This window comes from Triturus cristatus, chromosome 3_1 (genome assembly GCF_964204655.1).
Source record: "Triturus cristatus chromosome 3_1, aTriCri1.1, whole genome shotgun sequence".
NCBI lineage: Eukaryota > Metazoa > Chordata > Amphibia > Caudata > Salamandridae > Triturus > Triturus cristatus.
The window spans coordinates 656,753,233-656,767,429 of record NC_140583.1 but is presented as its reverse complement, the minus strand read 5'-3'; the positions used below and the strand labels follow the sequence as shown (position 1 = coordinate 656,767,429).

At 46.6% G+C, this 14,197-nt stretch overlaps 1 protein-coding gene across 1 annotated transcript in view; it reads left to right on the top strand.

The window, feature by feature from the left end:
* The window catches only part of BLM (BLM RecQ like helicase), a 383,147-nt gene that overhangs the window by 210,537 nt on the left and 158,413 nt on the right, over positions 1–14,197 (top strand). Inside the window, exons 11-12 of the mRNA XM_085644695.1 lie at positions 3,944–4,092; positions 4,669–4,775. Coding sequence (XP_085500821.1) covers positions 3,944–4,092; positions 4,669–4,775 — 256 coding nt within the window. The remainder of the gene's footprint in view (positions 1–3,943; positions 4,093–4,668; positions 4,776–14,197) is intronic.

Here is a 14,197-nt window from a genome sequence, read left to right as displayed (position 1 = left end):
GGAAGGGCGGTCCTCGTACTCCTGGATCTGTTGGCTGCGTTCGACAACGTGAATCACACGGTGTTGGTGCAGCGGCTGAGGCATGTAGGTGTCGATGGTACTGCCCTCGCACTTCTTGCCTCCTTTCTGGAGGCAAGAGAGCAAAGGCTACACTGGGATGGCCTACAATCGGATAGCTTCCATCTACCATGTGGGGTATCACAGGGATCAGCCCTCTCTCCCACTATGTTTAACATCTATGTAATTCCGTTGGCCAGACTCCTCAGTAAGCATGGTTTTGCCTTGGTCTCTTACGCTGATGATTCTCAGCTTGTTATTTCTGTTAACAGCCAGCCTGAGGCCACAGCTACCAGGTTCCATGCTTGTCTCACTGAGATCATGACATGGATGGATCACAGTTTCCTGAAAATTAATACTGACAAAACGTAGGTGATTGAGTTTAGCCCTGGCCGGCCCCTGTGGAATGACTCTTGGTGGCCGGTGGAGGCTGGAGAATGCCTGTGTCCTGTCCCCAAGGTCAGGAACCTTGTGGTTATTTTTGATGCCCAACTAAATTTCTCTGCCCAGGTAAACAGTCTTACTTCTTCTTGTTTTTTCTTACTAAAAACCCGGTGGTGGCACTCTTCTTGTCTAAACTGGACTACTGCAATGCCCTTTTTTGGGGGATTGACAAGTTCCAGTTGAGAAAACTGCAGTCTTTACAGAATGCTGCAGCAAGACTACTACTAAAGATTCCAAAAGAACAATCTACCTCGGCAGGAATTAAATCACTGCACTGGCTTCCTATTCAACAGCGGGTGGAATTCAAGGCTTTATGCCTGGTGCACAAAGCACTTTATGGGGGAGGTGCGGAGACTATCCAAAAAATGTTTCTACTCTACAGTCCGTCGCGTGCCCTTAGATCTGCCATCCTAGGTCTTATTACAACTACTAAGATCAGACAAGCAAGATGGGGTGGTAGAACTATATCGTACTGTGCTGCCAAGCTTTGGAATAAAATGTCTACAGCTATGAAATTTCAACCTAATCGGCAGCTTTTTAGGAAAGATCTGAAAACATGGCTGTTTACTACCATATAGCCTTATCCGTAACTACAGGTTATACTCCCCTTCTTCATACACGTGCGTCAAGACGCCATGGCAATCGAGCGCTCTATAAGCATATATCCTATCCTATCCATTGGTGTTATGCAGTAGTTCCATTCCTCTGGGCCTATCAAGATTGTGATATAAGTGACTGACCGGATAGGATGACTCATGCTAAGTTGTATATTTACCTCTGTCTTTTTCTTTGTCTTTTTCTTCTCAAGTGGCGCACTTAACATACATTAGCATTATTATGTGAAGTGGTTTACGATTCGTATGGATGCGATTTTTTGATAACCTAGGCACGTTGAAGGGTAGCGCTGTTTTATTGTACTTTTACATACTGTTTTGATGTAATACCTTTTCAATCCTTTTTAAATTCAAAAGCATGTTAAGATATGTCTATTTTATGAGGAAATATTAATGTATGAATTTTTTAGAATTGTTTTTATTACGCCTGATGAACTTATCTCTTTTTAATGGTCTGTTTTTATGTCTGCACTTTTTATGCCACGGAAACGAAGCAGAATAAAGTTCTTTGACTGACTAACTTATGTTCTCTTTTTGGTTGACCTGGTTGTAGAAGTGTGGTGTTATGGATGGAGAAGGGGATGCAAATGTTTCATCTAATTAGGAGCACCAAGGTTTTGCAGTAGACTGTAGGTGAAACCATCAAGATGAGTTGAAGTGTGTTGCCTTTGACATGAGTTGATCCTGTTAAGTGCTACTTGATGTACAGCGTGTTGATGAGTATGTAGAAGTATTCCTTTTTTGTGCTAGAATCTCCAGTTAATGGGAAGCCTTGAAGGAACAGCGGGAGTTGATGAGAATTTAGAAAGTTCTTGTTGGGTCTCGAGGATCTGTAGATCACGTGGAAGCAGGCTGTTCGTGATATTGAGAGTGAGAAGTGGCAGGTGAAGATCTCAAATGGCTTGGGTTTTACTCAGTTACTAAAGGTGCTGGGCTAGGAGGAGTTTTGAATCACTGCGAGTTGGTGTGGTCTGAGCATAGAATTCTGTAGCTTGCAGAGGTGGGGATGTCCAGGATGTATGTGAAGGCTAGTGTGAACCATGTTTCTGTGATGAAGTGTGTGACTATGCTGTATTGTATGATATCAACTATCATAGTACCATATGTGATTTCAGACTGTATGCTAATGACTGTGAGTTGGAGTGTTGTATTAGTGGTGTGTTTGTGCCAGTGTCTGTTATATGGATGATGATGTTGGTGCTACATGTGTTGAAATGATGTCTGTATTTGTGTGGTAAGGGTTTGAATGTTGATATGCAGAGTTGTGAAAATTATATGAGGTTCATAGTCCTGATTTGATTAGATTTTTGGTTCTCTAAAACGCTTGAATGTCCTGGGGCGCCTTGGCGCTACTTCTGAATTTCGGAAGAGGGGCAACTATTCTAGTGACTGAAGAGCCAGGTTTTAAGAGACTTCCTGAAGGAGAAAAGGTCCGAACAGTTCTACAGAGTCATGGTGAGAGAGTTCCGCAGCTTTGTCGTTCCCAGAAAGAAAATTCTGCCTCCTCATGATGCTCGTTTGGTCTTTGGTAGCACTAGAAGCTTGTGATGGCCTGCTTGTGTGCAGACCGGTGGTAGAGGTTTGGGTTTAGGCTCGTCCTGGCCCATGAGCTGTACACTGATGCTGATTGTACAGATATATCAGAAGTAAGTTTGATAGCTTTATTGTCTTTATGGACTTTTTGTAGTTATTTGGTGTGTATTGTTATCATGACTTTGATTTCCAATTTAACTCGTCCGTAGATTGGCTGCTCTTTGCTTCCTTGGAGTGTTAGCTGTGCCTGATCTGCATGTTATCATAATGTATATTTGCATAGCTCACTCTATAAATGTTTTACTTATAATGCATCAGTTTCTAAGGCATGTCGCCATGGGGCATTAACAGATGCAAGGTTTATGCTAGTGTCTGTCCCTTAGTTTATTCCCCACATAAAGGCTTCCCCATCCTATCGTAGGTGCCCAGCTTGCTATCCCTTTGCAAACACACTTGTTTGGTGCCACTAATGTTTTTGTCCTTGAGGAAAACCCGCACTGCATCCAGGGAATTTCCTAAGGGGGTAGGCCAGAATGTTTTTCTATGGCCCTCCTCTCTGTTATGTTGCACTTCATTTTGGTATGTATTTATGCAGGTTTACTTCTTGTGCCGCTGTTTTAAAAATAAAAAATAAAAGGTTACAAGGGTAATAATAATGTCCTCTTCCCCACAGCCCTCACAGTAAGTGGCCTTAATTCTCAGGCTTTATTTTCCCCACCTGACACAGTTTCTAATCCTGTAGTGTGCTGCAGGTGGAGGAATGGTTGCATACCGACTGGCTGTGCAGTCACTTCATTAGTAAGGATCATCTACCTCAAGAGTTTCCAGCTTAGGTTCAGTAGAGTTAGATGCATGCCTGACTGTAAGGATATCCTCAGAAACAACATTTATGTAGTATAAATGTAAATGGAACACATTTTCATACTTTGTGAGGATCCTAAACATATGGAATTGATTTGTAAAATGCAGACCAGGATCACTTTAATATTGTGGATGCTTGTGAATCGGGCTTTTGCCCACGACCATTGATAGTAACAAGTGCTCAGTGGTTTGTTGGGCCTTCTTCGTCTGTGTGTAAAGGTCTACCCTGGTATGAAATGATAATTTGTCCGACCTTAATTTGCCTTGCTGTTTTCTGTAACCTAGTCTCTGGCTTAGATTCTTCCACAGTCCACCTCATGGAATGGCAGCAACTTTCATTCCCCAATTCCTTTCAGACCCTTGACTTGCCATTGTTTGCCTTTAGTTATTGGACAAATAGAACTAAATGGTAACCTCCTTTTCTTTTGAACCAGTGGGGCCATGATTTCCGTCCGGATTACAAGCGCCTCAACATGCTTCGTCAGCAGTACCCCTCCGTGCCATTGATGGCCCTGACTGCAACTGCCAACCCCAGAGTGCAGAAGGACATCCTCAACCAACTTAAGATGAGTTCTCCTCAGGTGTAAGTCCTCAGACCCTGCCCCTATCCCACACACCTCTAAATTGCAGTGCAGCAGGTTTTAAGCTTAAGGGCATACTCATTACCCTAACAATAACCGTATATCAGCTCTGATTACTGTGCATATGTATCTTAGTATGTGCCACTCCCTCCCTCCACATGTGATTCTGTCTCAAGGTTTTGTACTCTCCTTGGTTGCACACAGAGCGCATGATGACATCCCTTGATTCTAGAGCACCTTTCAAAACTATTGCTCTCTTCATTCACCTCAAAGAGATGTGCATCCAAAGACAAACCACGAATCTTCAGAGCTCGTCACTCACATGTATGCATAGCAAAGCACCCTCTACATTTCCTAATGTACCTTACATTTACACACTATAGTTGACCTCAATGATGTACACAGACATGGCCATTGTTACATTAGATGCGATTGCTGCAGTCCCTAGCCCTTCTCACTTTTGCCCATTGCGCCTCTACAATTTGCTAAAACATTTTTTTACATACTCTTCTATGGAAATGGTGCTGTAAATTACAATAATTTATGAGAATGGTCACATGTTGGTGTTCTTTCTCTAGGTTTACAATGAGCTTCAACAGACATAACTTAAAGTATGAGGTTTTGCCTAAAAGACCAAAGAGGGTAGCCTTGGACTGTGTTGAGTGGATCAAAAAACACTACTCCAGTAAGTATTAAAATAATGTCTTATACCCGGTTGACTATTAAACTAAATAGTCTCTAAGTGTAACTTGTGTCATGTTGGTCAGCTCAAATACACAAATGATGAAATATTTAATTTTATTCACAAACAAATAGAAAATTTAATTGAGATGGTTGGAACCTTTAATTCTAAAAGACGTTTGAATTGTTGGGCTCTAACATATCACTGTGTCTTTTTGCTCCTAATGCATGCTTTTATTTTTTGTTGGCGCTTCAATCGAGGCCACCCATCGCCCATGCTCTATTCTGTTGCTGTACTTGTGCTGCTTCCGCAAATCAAGCTAAGGACACACACCTAAATGTTAGCCTCCATCTTCAAATTCCTTCACATTTACATAACGTTTTAAAAATGTCAGTTTATTTATATGTACTTTATTGTGTTAATATTATTTAATATTCTAAACAGTTGCGGACCACCTGAGTAGGCATACCGACCCCCAGGTGTTTGTGTACCACAGGCTAAGAACCACCGATTTTCCTGCACTGAATGTTTGGAAAAGCATATGTCATATCACTTTTTAGAACATAAAAGAATCCTAGGGAACAGGGTACAGTAATAGTGCATGCATAATATAAAAATAAGACGGGGACAAAAGTAAAATCAGTTAAGAAAGGCATTTGCTACATGTGATAGATAGATAATACACAAGGACAACACAACTTATTTTCAGAAAACCTTAAGCTGAATAACAGCTGCATGGAATAGTTGAACAATTTATAAGATAAATGTAGATTATTTAAAGTAATTGATCCAAGATGATAATTTAATCGACCTTTTCCTTCTTGTGAGTTAACAGTTTCCTTCCTGGCTCCAAATCACGCAACATCACGGAGGCTGCTACTTTACACATCTTAGACGATGACTTACTTAGCACAGATGACCCGGCCTCCTGATATTGCTAGACATCTCAGCTTCCTTTGACATATTCGACTATCCCACCCTCATACACATGCTGGAGTCTTGAATGGAATTCACTGGCAATGTCCTTCACTAGTTCTCCGCCTGCCTTTCCAACTGACACCAATTTATTCACAAATGCACCTCCTGTATCTTCAACCACTACATGCAGCTGCTTGATGCTCTAATGCCAAATAACACTGGGGTGAATGTATGACGTTCTACATTCTGTCCATCAACTGTTGTTTTTGCATTTGTCACCCCGAGTGGGAAGCGTACGCCCAGACGTGGGTCCCGTGCTCTCCATGCCACTGGAATCAAGCTATCCTGGCTGAAGAGGGGTGAAACCCCGAAACCGGTCCTAGGATGCTTGGTTCCAGTCCAGGGAGGACCTGGCTTGGCAGTTCGGGCTGGACTGTTCCCATGAGGCACAGTGTCAAGACTGATTTGCATATGGCTGGGTTCAAACTGGAACGGCATGGTGATCAAAAAAACTATGGATTTAGGCCCAGATCTCTGTACTGGGTTGAATGTATGACATTGTTCTGCATTCTGTCCGTCAACTGTTGTTTTTGCTAATGCCAAATAACAGCATCAGGATTTACCAATATGCTGATGATGTGCAATTCCACTTGAAAGTCTCCTGTGCATCAGACATTCAATGCCTCAAACACTGCCTACACTTCATCCAGACCTTGATGTCCAGCTCCTGTCTGAAGCTCAGCCCAACCAAAACAGAATTCCTGTTATTTGCTAAGACTAACAAACAAGAAAAAGTACAAACTTTGCCCAATTACATGCCTTGACAGCTTCGAACCCCAACCTTTACTTGGTTTTACTATGAACACCAACTTCACCCTTAAGGAACACGTTGCCAAAAAAACAAGAACAGTCTGGTATCAGCTCTCTCTTCTACAAGAATTGAAACCATTTCTTTCAGAAGCCGACTTCAGACCTTCTGCTCAAGCCCTTGTAATCTTGTATTAGGATGGTGGTACCGTCCTGCCCCATGGCTTTCTAGACTATACATTGGCACCCTTTAAGGACATCCTATACACCAAAGCACGTCTGACCCAGGGCCCGAAGAAATATGATCACAGCATGCCCATCCTGAAGGAAATCCATTTTCTCACATTACCCGCCAGCACCACCTTCAAAACCATCTGCATTATTTACAGAGCCATTATGGTTACCTTCTCTGCTTATCTTGCAGAAAAACACACCATCCTTGGTGGCTTTTGGCACGCCTGGAGCCATGACACCATCAGACTGCATAGAAGAAGTCTAAATAGAGGGGGAAAAAACAGAAACTCTTCTCTTACAAGCACATTTGTTAGAAAATCTATTGACGCTTCAGTATCGAGTTCAGCAACAACTTTTATATCTGCCCATTTTGTGAAAGTCAGCAAAGGCAATTAAATTAGATATGGTAGGGTCCCAAGACTTCAATGGCTAATTCAGTCCACGGTTTCTCGTGTACCGGTATTAAGGGTTGTTTCGTTTTTTTATCACAATAGTGCCATTCTATACATTCACTCACCCTCCATTCCACATCTTTAACAATACTAGGCCAGCAGTGCACAACATGGAATATTGCCTTTGTAAGTAGGGTTCCTAAATATCTTTTTTAATAATACCAATAGTTTTCTAACTGGAGATGGGAACAAATGTAAGATTGATACCTTTCTCTGCGGACAATTCTTGTGCTATTTTTCTAAAAGGCCATCAAACTATTACCAAATTATTATTAGGCCAACCTATAATGACGGCATCTGAACTTTAGCCATCAACTAATCATCCTGCATGACATTCATCCAACCTTGGTGTAAAATGCAGAAAGACCAATGGCACATGCAAAAGCATTTTGTCATTGGAGCGAAGATTGCTGTGAGGGATAGAATGGCAGAATCTGTAAACAGAAAAGAGAGAACATTTTTGTGGACAATTAAGTGCATAAACAAAATTGTCTGGATAGAATATTTAGCTATTTGGAGGACAGTTAAGTGACCTAATTTCACAAGAGACCTAATCCAGTTTTTTTATGCCAACAATGAGCCTGGCCTCATCATTTCACATTTCTAGGAGGCCTCTAAGCATTTTTTTATACCACGTCTGTGAAGTGATAGCTTTAGAATGATGCTCATTCGCAATTCTGTGCCGATCAAAGACAAAGAAAATAGAGCAATTTGATAGATTTTGTATTTCACTAAATGCATTTAAAGAAGCTGCCTTGTTTTACCAGCACTGGCCTCTCTTGCTGAAATCGAACAGGCCAAATCTTATTAGCAGATCATCAACGTTGATGTTTTTTCTTACAGCGTAAGAGGGAGGTAGGTTTTGCTACCTAGTTCACAGTAGTAACCACCAACTAGGCTTTATATAATCTTACTAGTAAGGGTGTGGGAATACTGCATAGATCCCAATTCCACCACTTTATTTAAAAAAAATATTTTAAAACATTTTAAGTCTTACCCATAGTCCAAGATGACTCTATTCCTAACTTTCTCAATACATTATTCAAAGCCATAGACCAACCAATTAATTTGTGCCTGTGTGCATTTAACTCTTTCCATAGAATGACTTTTAGAGCAGTGACCTGCAATTTGTTCCTGTAACGAAGTCTTATTGTGGATTTCCTGTGAAGTCACCAACCAAGCATAATAATATAATGAAAGTAAGACCACTTTTGATTTTAGATATAAAATGACATTGCGATGGCTGCCGCTTTCATGGAGCCATTACCCTAGATATTTATATCCAGATGCCCTAGTAATAGATTCAACCCTTAAAAGCTCATCTGCTATTTTTCCTATTTTTTGCCAAAAATATCGGTTGGTTTTTTTTAAACATTCACTGTAAAATATTTAATGTTAGACAATAAGTAAGCGTTGTATATTGACACCTGTCTTATCCAACGATACCGTATCATTTGTATATTGAAGGATAGACAGGGCCTAAATGTGGGGGCCCCGATCCGTCATTCACCAGGGCCGAGCCCAGGTCTCCGGCATAAAGCTTAAAAAGTAGAGATTCTAGCACACAGTCCTGTTTCTATACCCTATTTTTTTGTCAGAGCAGACATTTCTAATTGAATAATGTTTGAAAGTATATAAAATAAGCATATAATAGAGCACTGCCTGGAGAAATGTGGATTTCAATCACTTGCTCAGGCTAAACTGGAATCAGAGGCACCCATGCCCATTATCCCATGAAACCTGTTTGAAACTAGGGGAGGAGGAGTTTTTCATTCACCTAGATCTTTAAGCCTTCTAAAAGCAAGGATGCATAGAAATTTACATCTGCATCAATTAATGTTATTTATAAGTCGTGGTTTGTATGCGGCAGTCCTTCTTGTATAAAGGATGCAAAGTAGAACCCCCACCATGAATGTGAATGATGGCAGATATATAATAGCTGTTAAACTGTAATCTTAAACACAGCTCCCAGATGGGAACATCTTGTTTAAAAGGGCTTTCAGAAGGCCATTTGAGCATGAGGCATAGTCAGGCCTACTTATTTTCTTTCAATAATGTATGAGACTATCTCATTTGTTTCCAAGACCGTAGTATCTTCATCTTGAACATCTGATTGGAATTTAATTGCCTCCTCCGGTGTAATATACAAAGAGTTTATATGGTGCTGCCATTGATCTGCCATGACACTCCTTGTTGATTCTAACTTCGATCTAGCTTAATGACAGAAGACCAGAATATTTTACTGTCTCTAGTAGATATTATTGTATGCATTTTCAGACACTTTCTCATTGCTGCTTTTTGGCCTCCCAAACTTGTCTTTTAAGTGTGCTTAAGTGTATTAACTTTATGCCTTGCGTTTTCAACAAGATGGTGTTTCCTTTGTGTCTACCTCATTCCCTTTTCTGCTTATTTTGAGACTTGCTCTACCACTTTGATACCGATATGTTGGGGAGGCAATGTTATTTAGTCCATGAGGAGCAAAGAACTTCACCAAACTTTTTGTATCCAACTTTGTTTTATTTAGAAAAAGAGGTGAGCTCAAAGTACACAGCTGTGTGCCTACAACCAACCTGGCCGGCAGCGAACAAAATCAATTCCATTTTACAAAGGCCTTACTGCCTAACATATCGCAGTTTTTCCCCCCCCTTCCAATTCACTGCCATCAGCGTGTCATACTCCGGAGGCCCACCACCCCGCATCCCACCCAGAGCCGCGTGTATGCCCGGTGCGGGGGCTGATAAGGCATGTGTACCTGGTGACGCCCGATAATCTCCGACACGAAACTCGCAGCTGAGGGCAACCCTGTCACTAAGCCGGAGCTGCAGCGTGTTGCGCGGGTACACAATGTGTGAGGTAGCTCGTGTGTGGCGGTGTAGCGCCCCGATGTAAGCGCGCAGGGTCGGAAGGGGTTGGATAGAGGCGCGTCGCGCCACCGCGCTGAGTTATCAAGGCCCTAGTAACGCACTTAACCTCTACACGTCCTGAAGGCAGGACAAACTTAAGTAAACAGAAAGCGGGGGGGGGGAAAGTGGCGGGGGGAGGGGGAGGGCGGCGGGGGAGGGGGAGGCAGCACGGCAGTCCTCGCAGCGGTGTGGAGGGGGAGGCCCAGATCTAAGGGACGAAGCCTGTGGGGAAGTATGTCTGCACCGCGGTGGGGTCCGGCCCCGGCTAGCCCACCCGCAGCTAGGAACCCCCCAACGTCGAAGGTGTCAATGCCCCCGGCCGTGTGAGAACCTCAGAACGCGCCTGAGATATCTCGTCGTCGAACAGTTTCAAGGCCCGCAGTCTCGGCGGTGTCATTCGCGCGTGTTCTATCCTGCCCAAGTGGGCCACCAAGGGAGACCAGAGGGTCTTAAACCTGGTGTCTCTAAACTGAAGGCGGGCTGTAAGCAGTTCCATCGCCAGCACCTGCCAGAGACGAGCGAACCACACGTTGACAGACGGTGGCTCCGCCTTCTTCCAGTACACCGCCACCGTTTGCTTTGCGGCGCTTAACATATGAAGGCTCAGGTGCCAATCGCGGCCTGTCATTGCCCTTCGCGACGTCGGCCGAAGGCCCAAAATAATCGTGAGGGGGTCCTCTGGCAGGGGGTAACCAAGCACCTTCTTGATGTGGCTGAGGACTTCCTTCCAATAGATAGACAGACTCGGGCACGTCCACCAAATATGGATAAAGTCTCCTGGTGCTTGGGCACAGCGCCAGCACAGCGGGGACACCTTGGGGAACATTTTCTGCAATCGGACAGGGGTGTAGTACCACTGGGTCATCACCTTGTAGGCTGATTCTTGTTGAGGAATGCTGCGGAAGGTTTTGGGGATGTCGCTCCATAGTCTTGTCCATTGGGCGGGATTAATCTCGGAGCCCGAAAGATTCTGCCAGTGCTCTTGGTACGGGTGTAGGCCTGGCCGCTGAGAATGCTGAAGCACTTTATAGACTCGAGAGACTAGGCCCTTGTAGGAGCCAAACGTACGCGCCAAGTGTTCAAACTGGGTAAGAGGTCTCGTGGCCGCCTGCATCAGCGAAGAGCCCTGCACCCAATGCCGAAGCTGAGCGTATTGGAACTTGTCCCCGTCTGCCAGCCCAAAGTCCCTTTGACATTGCTGGAAGGATTTGAAGGCCCCTCCCTCGAAGAGGTCTCGGATCGTCCGGCAGCCACTCTCCGTCCAGTTCTCGAAGTATGGCGCGCAGCAGGCCGGCGGGAACTGGGGATTGCGAGCTAGAGGGGTGTGCGGTGAGGGGAAGGTGGTGAGGCCCCTGCGGACCGCCACTTTATCCCAAATCTCTAGGACCGTCCTAGTGGGGATCGCCATATACGCACTACGGTGACGCGCCGCCCGGGGCAGCCAAGCGTGATCCCAAATCGGGCGACAGGTAACCGCCCTGTCCATGTGGAACCAGACTTTCTCGCTTTCCCACGCCCCCCACTCCAGGACACATCGGAGGTGTGACGCCCAGTAGTACTCAAGTAGATTGGGACAGGCAAGGCCGCCTCTATCCCGAGGAAGCTTTAATATTTTGTTAGAGAATCGCGGCTTCTTACCTCCCCAGATAAAGGAGATCAAATCCCTTTGTAGCCCCTGGATATAATGTTCCGGGATGGGGGTCGGCAGGGTCTGAAACAAGTAGAGAATCTTCGGCAGCACGGACATCTTAATCGCGTTGAGGCGACCAAGCCAGGAAAGCGGCAATGCCTTCCAGGTGCGCAAGTCATCTAGGACAGAGCGTCTGCACTCCTGCCAATTGGCCTGCGTCCAGGTGGCTAGGTCCGGCGTCAGGTTGAGACCAAGGTATCTCACGGAGTCGCTCGCCCATTGATATGGGGTGCTCGTCCGCAACGTCGCTGCCTCCGTCTCCGGGATCGTGAGATTGAGCACCCAAGACTTGGCGTGGTTAATTTTAAGCCCGGAGGCCCGCTCATAGGCATGTAGCAACGAGTGCGCAGCTGGGAGCGAGGCGGAGGGCGAAGACAGCGTGAGGAGGAGGTCGTCAGCGAAGAGCGCCACTTTATGGTCACGTCCCCGAAGAGAGACGCCCTTGATGTCCGGTGACTGGCGAATGAGAATAGCTAAGGGTTCTACCACCAGGGCGAAAAGCAGAGGCGATAGGGGGCAACCCTGCCGCGTGCCCCTGCAGATGGGGAAAGGCTGTGTGAGTTGGCCGTTCACGCGCACCCGGGCAGCCGGAGCAGCGTATGGGGCCATGATGCGTGCCTCCATTTTGGGTCCAATCCCCACTTTCCGCAGAACCGCTCGAAGGAACTCCCAATCCACCCGGTCGAACGCTTTTTCAGCGTCTAGGGACAACAGGCAAGCCGGGATATTCCAATGCCTGGCCTTTCCCACTATGTGGGCAATGCGGCGAACGTTATCTGCCCCCTGGCGTTGGTGGATAAACCCCACCTGATCCGGGTCCACGAGGCGTGGGAGATGAGCACTAAGCCGTTTGGCAAGGATTTTAGTATAAAGTTTAAGATCCGAGTTCAACAGGGCTATGGGCCGGTATGAGGAGCAGAGGGTGTGGTCTTTCCCTGGCTTTGGAATGAGGGCAATCTCGGCCATCGCCATGTCCGGGGACGGCCCCCCCGAATCCGCGAAGGAGTTAAAGAGACGGTGTAGGTAGGGTTGCAACTGCGGCAGAAAGGCACGGAAGAATGCCACCGGTAGCCCGTCTGGTCCAGGTGTCTTGCCCAGCGGAAGATCTCCCAGGGCTCCCGCTATTTCTTCCAGCGTGATGGGCTCCTCTAGGAGCTCAGAGTGGTGTTTACTCAGCGGTTCCCACTCACAACTACCCAGTGTCTCTGTGATCAGCGCAGGGTCGGGCGGCTCTCTCTCGTACAGGGAGGAATAATATCCATGGAACGCCCGTAGTTTAGCTGCCTCGGTGGTCACCCATGTTCCTCCCCCTCCCTGCAACTTCGCAATGTGGGCCTTTGCCGTCCTAGCGCGCAGCCGCCTTGCCAGCACCTTTCCCACCTTATCCCCACCGATGTAAAAGCGCTGCCGGAGCGCGAGAAGTGCCCGTTCCGCCTTGTTCGTCCGGTGTGCCCGTAACTGACCTCTAAGGACCGCCAGGCGCCGCTTATGGACCGCCAAAGGGCGGGTCTGGTCCATCTTCTCCAGCGTCTGGAGTTCGCGAGTAAGTCTGGTTTCATACAGTTGGGCCTCCCGTGTCCGTGCAGCAGAGATAGCCGTGAGGGTGCCCCGTATCGTGGCCTTGAAAGCGTCCCATAGGAGGGGGAGGGGGGTCTCCGGCAACTCGTTGTGCTCAAAGTAGTCCAAGATGGCCGTCTTTATTTCCTCCCTGTCCCTCGGGTCCCGTAAAGCGTGATCCGGGAACCGCCAGCGGCGCGGGCCGGGGGCGCGAGTGGAGCGCTCGTGGAGCAGCAGCTCCACATGGGCATGGTCGGAGACCGAGATGCTCGAGTGCGAGACTGATATAGTGTCAGAGAGCAAGGAGTGGGAGACAAAGAGCATGTCGATGCGGGAGTAGGAGCGGTGGACGTGCGAGTAAAAAGTGAAGTCTTTCAGCCCCGGGGAGTGATAACGCCACACATCTACCAAGGTCAGAGCGGTAAGGGATTTTTTCACAGTGGCCGACAGGGCCCCCACGCCTCGGAAGCCTCCCCCACAGCGGTCTAACTCCGCGTCCCAGACCAGGTTAAAGTCCCCCCCCACTATGAGGTCCGAATCCACCGGGTCGAGATACTCCCGAATGACCCCGCGCAAAAAGGTATCTTGCCCCTGATTAGGGGCGTATAGATTGCAAAGCGTGAGCCTACGGTGCCCCCTCGTGAGCTCCACCCTCAGGACCCGGCCCGCAGTGTCTTTACGCACCTGTGTGTCCCCGTGGCAGAATCCCGCCCGGCAGAAAATAGCAACCCCCGCTGTCTTGGTGGCTGCGGAAGCCCAGAATCTGTGAGGGAAGCGCGGATGGGCCATACGACCCACATCAGCCCGCAGAAGGTGCGTCTCCTGCAGGAATACTACGTCTGCCCCCTGTTGGAGCAGGTACCT